At 43.1% G+C, this 6,252-nt stretch overlaps 1 protein-coding gene across 2 annotated transcripts in view; it reads right to left on the bottom strand.

Moving 5' to 3' along the window:
* Positions 1–1,832: 1,832 nt before the first annotated feature.
* The window catches only part of LOC142466874 (uncharacterized), a 29,688-nt gene continuing 25,268 nt past the window's right edge, over positions 1,833–6,252 (bottom strand). For both annotated transcript variants that reach the window (XM_075572428.1, XM_075572429.1), the window contains exon 3: positions 1,833–3,637. In XM_075572428.1, the coding sequence (XP_075428543.1) occupies positions 2,028–3,530 (1,503 nt within the window). In that variant the 5' untranslated portion in view covers positions 3,531–3,637 and the 3' untranslated portion in view covers positions 1,833–2,027. The remainder of the gene's footprint in view (positions 3,638–6,252) is intronic.

The raw sequence follows: 6,252 nt of genomic DNA, 5'->3' as shown, positions 1-6,252 counted from the left end.
GCTACTTACCATACCAGGCCCAAACTTTTACCTGGTGACAGCAAGTCTGGGGTTTGGCTACCAAGTGTGATGTGCCCATACTTCACACCGGTATCTGGTACTTAACAATATCCCGGCCACCCTAACACCTAGGGTTTCTGAGGCTTTTCAAATCTGGACTTCTCTTAGACACTGAGGCACCACCTTAGCAGGGTGCCCTTTGAAGTCCAGAGATGAAAAATCCCTCAGCTCATTCATCAATAACATATGGGCATGTTAATGGATTCATTGCCGGACTGGCAGAAACGGTTTCCTGCCTTTGCATTTAAAACACCATTGAAATACAGTATGCTTATAAATGTATGTTCTGCATGTATAACACATATAAAATTCATATGTATGTTCATGGTACATGTGTAAATAACTGCACTGAAAAAATTAGAGTGCTAGCTCTTTCCTAGTGCAAGTTATCCACTTAATTGAATGGGCTCTGTGTGGTGATGTGGTTTGCGGTTTGACCTGTAATTGGTCTGGGTTACAAGCTAGCATACAATTTATCCGTGCTGGCTTTTGATCGGTAACCGCAGACACACGCCAACATTTCAGCTTAAGTGGATAATAAGACCGCTGGATACATTTTGACAAGACGGCACTTCAGCTAGACCGCAAACCCCTTATCCAATTGACTTTGCGGTTTAGAGGTCTAAGGCTTAGGAAGTGATACCCATCTTCAAAGCAGTCACTTATTCACAGGCACGCTTCTTCACTTTGTGCTTAGTTCAGCGCTAGAAGCTCCACCTTGTGTCACAAATATAGTTAGCACTTTTTCATTCATTCAGTGTAACTGGAGCTAACTTCTTAGCTGCAAAACAGGGACAAAAAGATAGTATAGGGGAAAACATAGGCTGATGGTTGCAATACATTTTAAACCCTTTTGTCCCAACACTGTTTAGGGTTAACCAGCCAGGCATAATACCTTTATTATTGGCCTGGTTAAACCTCTCACTGCCACAGACCCCCCCCCATTACATATAAAAAGACCCCCACTCCCCCAATACATATAAAAAGACCCCCACTTACCCCAATACATATTAAAAAAAACACTTACCTTGGGGATGGTCAGGCCGGGCCGGTGGCTGCGGGTTGCCCGGCAGCAGACACCGCAAGTTGGCCCCGACCTCTGGCCAGGCCCGACTGCCGGTTGCAGCTGGTCCCCGGCTCTCCCTCAGCTGCAGGTCTCTTCCTGACTCTGTCCCACGCTGAGCTTCCTAAGTCATCACGCACCGGAAGCTAAAGCCCAACTTACTTCTGGCACTCTAACGTCAGAGGGCCGTTGCATGCCCCCAACATTGGAAGCTCGGCGTGGGACAAAGAGAAAGGAAGAGGCTGTAGCTGATGGAGCCGGGCCTGGTCGTGACTGGTATGGGCCTGGCAAGAGGTCTAGGGTACTTGCACCGTTGCCTGCCAGCCCTCCCACAGCCATTGGGCCCGGGACAGCTTTCACCCCCCCCTGCGGGAGGCCCTGCTTGCTGCTCTCTAAAATGAACAGGACATACAGTATGTAAAGCCGGCTGCATTAATGTCCCTCACTGGGGACGTTAGTCTGTATCTGTCCTCCACCTCAGTATTCACAGGACATTCTAGGACATTTTGGTTGCATCTGTTTTGCCACAATTCACGCCACCGCTGGCCACTCTGCTGCTAAGGTAAGTGGCGAAACTCCCAACCCTAAAACCCCTATATCCTAAGCCCCCCCCCCCCCCTTACCCTAAAACCCCATACCTCAAGACCTTACCCTAAAAAACGCCAATTGGTTGCGGCGAAACTATTCCGATTCAAAGCTGAGTGAGGCTACAGACCGCTTCAGCATAATGGGGAACGCACATTTATTAGAACAAACAGCATTTTTCTTTACATAAAAGTACAATAAGAAGGATACAAATAACCTGCATAAAAAAGTTATGACTTTCTTTATCCTTAAACATGCCTGGCTTTAGAGAAAACAGACCCTGTGTGTGTCCTCGTGTGTGTTCAGATGTGATAACTGACTAAATCCTTTCCCACATTCCCCACATACATGCGGTCTCTCCCTTGTGTTTGTCCTCGTGTGTGCTCAGGTTGGATACACCACTAAATCCTTTCCAATATTCCGCACATACATGCGGTCTCTCCCCTGTGTGTGTCTGTTCAGGCTGCATGACACACGATCCCTTCCCATATTCCCCACATTCATGCGGTCTCTCCCCTGTGTGTGTCCTCATGTGTCTGTTCAGGCTGGATAATTCACTAAATCCCTTCCCACATTCCCCACATACATGCGGTCTCTCCCCTGTATGTGTCCTCATGTGTCTGTTCAGGCTGGATAATCGACTAAATCCCTTCCCACATTCCCCACATACATACGGTCTCTCCTCTGTGTGTGTCGTCTTGTGTCTGATCAGGATGGATAAGTCACTAAATCCCTTCCCACATTTCCCACATTTATGCGGCCTCTCCCCTGTGTGTGTCCTCTTGTGTGTGTTCAGGCTGGATAAGTCACTAAATCCCTTCCCACATTCCCCACATACATGTGGTCTCTCCCCTGTGTGTGTCCTCTTGTGTCTGATCAGGCTGGATAAGTCACTAAATCCCTTCCCACATTCCCCACATATATGCGGTTTCTCTCCTGTGTGTGTCATCGTGTGTGTGTTCAGATGTGATAATCGACTAAATCCCTTCCCACATTCCACACATACATGCGGTCTCTCCCCTGTGTGTGTCATTGTGTGTGTGTTCAGATGTGATAATCGACTAAATCCATTCCCACATTCCCCACATACATGTGGTCTCTCCCCTGTGTGTGTCCTCATGTGTCTGTTCAGGCTGGATAAGTCACTAAATCCCTTCCCACATTTCCCACATACATGTGGTCTCTCCCCTGTGTGTGTCCTCATGTGTGTGTTCAGGTTGGATACATCACTAAATCCCTTACCACATTCCCCACATAGATGCGGTCTCTCCCCTGTGTGTGTCCTCTTGTGTTTGTTCAGATGTGATATCCGACTAAATCCCTTCCCACATTCCCCACATACATGCGGTCTCTCCCCTGTGTGTGTCCTCTTGTGTATCCGCAAGCTGGATAAGTCACTAAATCCCTTCCCACATTCCCCACATACATGCGGTCTCTCCCCTGTGTGTGTCATAGTGTGTGTGTTGAGGCTGGATAACCGACTAAATCTCTTCCCACATTCCCCACATACACGGGGTCTCTCCCCTGGGTGTGTCCTCTTGTGTATGCCCAGCCTGGATAAGTCACTAAATCCCTTCCCACATTCCTCACATACATGCGGTCTCTCCCCGGTCTGTGTCCTCTTCTGTAGGTTCTGGTCTGATAAACAAGTCAGACTCTTCCCACTTTCTCCAAGATCTTTTCCTGTTGCAGCTGTTAATATATATATTTTGGGATGAGAAGCAGTTACATTGTGTATTAAGTGACTTGACTGGTTGAAAGATGCATTTTCTGTCATATTTATTGGAATGTTGCAAGATTGTTCTGTCTTCATCTTTTCCATATATTCATTTGGGTGTTTGAACTTCAGATGTTTGAGGAGGTAATCCTGACTGCTAAAAGCAACCTTGCAGTGTTGGCATGGGTAGATTATTGGTGCTTGACTTTGTACTAGACGAGACAAAAAAGTCACTGTTACACAAACTGTCTTACAAAAGGTCATGCAGGAGAGGTAAGTTGGCGTATCACAAAAAGTTGAGGATGAAAGTAAACTGTAGATGTACATTGTAAAAATGAAGGGTTTAGCAAAACATGTGCAGCATTTGGTCCGGGAGAGTAGATGTAGTGGATCCTAATATTTAAAGTGGATCCTAATATTTAACGATTTAAAAGGAAATCTCAGTAGCTGCAAAACACCAATTAAAGTGGCAGAAATATTTTCAAATCCTTTGATAGATAGTATGTCGATAGTTTCAGTTGTGAAGGTATACAGTAATTTAAAAATGTTTGTACAATGAATAGAATACGTGTCTCATTAGAAGCTCAAATATCAGCACCATGTACCAGGTCTCTAATAGTTATAGGATGATCCAACTTTCTGCTAAATCTCCATTGTTAAATCAGGAACCAAATGCCCTGTTATTGTATTTGACATCACATATGTTATTCAGACTTAATTAAGCTATACCAGTATTATTCAGTGAATTACAGAACTCTGTTAATTTTTTAATACAATTGTTTAAAGGTTATTTTTTAGGGAACAAGGAGTCTGTACTTGTATTACTGATTCTCCACCATACAAACATTGCATGTTATTAAATACATACATACAAAAATACATACATACATACATACATACATACATAAATACAATGCTGGTGGGGACAATGCAAACACAAAAACGATGCAAAATCATGGAATATGATTAAAAAAAATGGAAAATGGAATGTGATTTCCTCCCTTTATGGTGACTTCCCAGCACCCAAAACATGGCATTCATCACATGGTACATCCACCAATTCCCTTCATTACCATAGCGGTTATCCACTGAGGTGATGAAGGGGGGTTATTAATATATTTTAATATTGTTGATGTATTTATTTATTATTGGGTTACCATTTAATCACCAATGTGGATATCTGGGCCCCCCATTGCGAGGGCCTACTTATCCATGGTGATAAACCATTGACTATGTGTGAAAAGTATTTTGAATGTTCTTTTTTGTTTTGTTTTGAACGTGAATATATTTTTTGTTAATGTTTAAAACCACCTTTGTCTAATAGGGATATTGGGCATTAGTCTAAAAGGTGGGAGGAGGTAGGGGATGTGGGTGATGGCAGTTGTTGCCCCAGGGAGGGTGGTTAGGATTTCTGTGATGGGTGCAGGTGGTGGTGAGAGAGGTTAACCCCTTAATTTCCTTAGCTACTAGAATGGCAATAATTTACTGGCCACTAACGGGGTCAACAGGGTTAGGTAATGTTTTTTTTAAATAAAGTATAACCCCTTTGGTACCTGTGGTATACAGTAAGTACAGGCATGAAACGGGTTAGTGTTATTTTGATCATAGAAGAGGAAAAACAGAGTCGGGCCGGTCACTGGTCTCCATAAACAATCCAAGTGCAATTAGTAAAAGAAAAAAGCATTTTTTAATCAAAAATAGACATTAGTAGAAGGTAGAAAAAAACCTCTTACGCGTTTCATCCTGACAAAAGGACTTTATCAAAGAGTACAAAAAACTTTACACACAGCTGATCTCTATATAGGCAATGACACGATCTGATAGGATAAAGACAAAACGTATGCAGGCAGCACATCTGATGGATAATGAGTTAATCAAAAGACTAGTGCTGCAGTGACTTGTCGTGCACACCCATACAGAGACTGCTATGTGTAACAGACATACAATGTTGCTTAAAGAAACATAATATACAAAAATAAGATATTGTAATCAAACAATTTAAAAACACAAAAAGTATATATACAAACAACAGATACTAAAATAACCCTACATGACGTCAAAGACTAATGACAAAATTAATGGAAAAATAATTATAACTTTAAATTAATGCCATAAGAAATAATAATAACTAAATCAAATATGAATATAATATGATACACAATCCCAAACATCTTAAGTATATATGAATGGATCAAATGATCAAACAGAGAACTAATGTATCGATAGACATATAAAGGAATACCATATACCCTGAACACTCCCCATGGGCAGCTTCAAGTTGACAAATAATGTTTGAGCTCCCAATCTATGTTAATACCTGAGGGGTGAAGAGTATTCAAGGTATATATCCAGTACATTTCTTGTTTATTTAATGTATTTTCCCTATCACCACCCCTTGGGTGACAGCGAATATGTTCAATGCCGGAATATGGAAAATTCTCTATTCCGCCCATTGGGCACATAGGAAAGTGTTTAGCCACTGGATGTAAACCACCTTTCTTTTTTATCAATCGTACATGTTCCGCTATGCTGCACTTTAAAGGTCTAATAGTGCGGTATTGCTATAGCCTCTAGCCATAAATCTCTCTTCCATTGCTCTTGACTGAAGAAGAAACATGTCATTGTCAGAGCATAATCTCTTTAACCTAATAAATTGAGCTTTAGGCTAAGGCCCCAGTCACGCCGCTGTAACATGCGCCCGCGATATTGGCGGCGCGTTCAGCCGATTCCCCTGTCTGCAGCTCACTGCAGGAGGAGAGACCGGGGGGGGCGTGGCAGGGGAGTGACGGGGGCGCGGCCATGACGTCACCCGGCAGGTTCGCCCTCA

Source organism: Ascaphus truei, chromosome 15 (assembly GCF_040206685.1).
Source record: "Ascaphus truei isolate aAscTru1 chromosome 15, aAscTru1.hap1, whole genome shotgun sequence".
Taxonomy (NCBI): Eukaryota; Metazoa; Chordata; class Amphibia; order Anura; family Ascaphidae; genus Ascaphus; species Ascaphus truei.
This window is presented reverse-complemented; position numbering and strand designations above follow the sequence as displayed.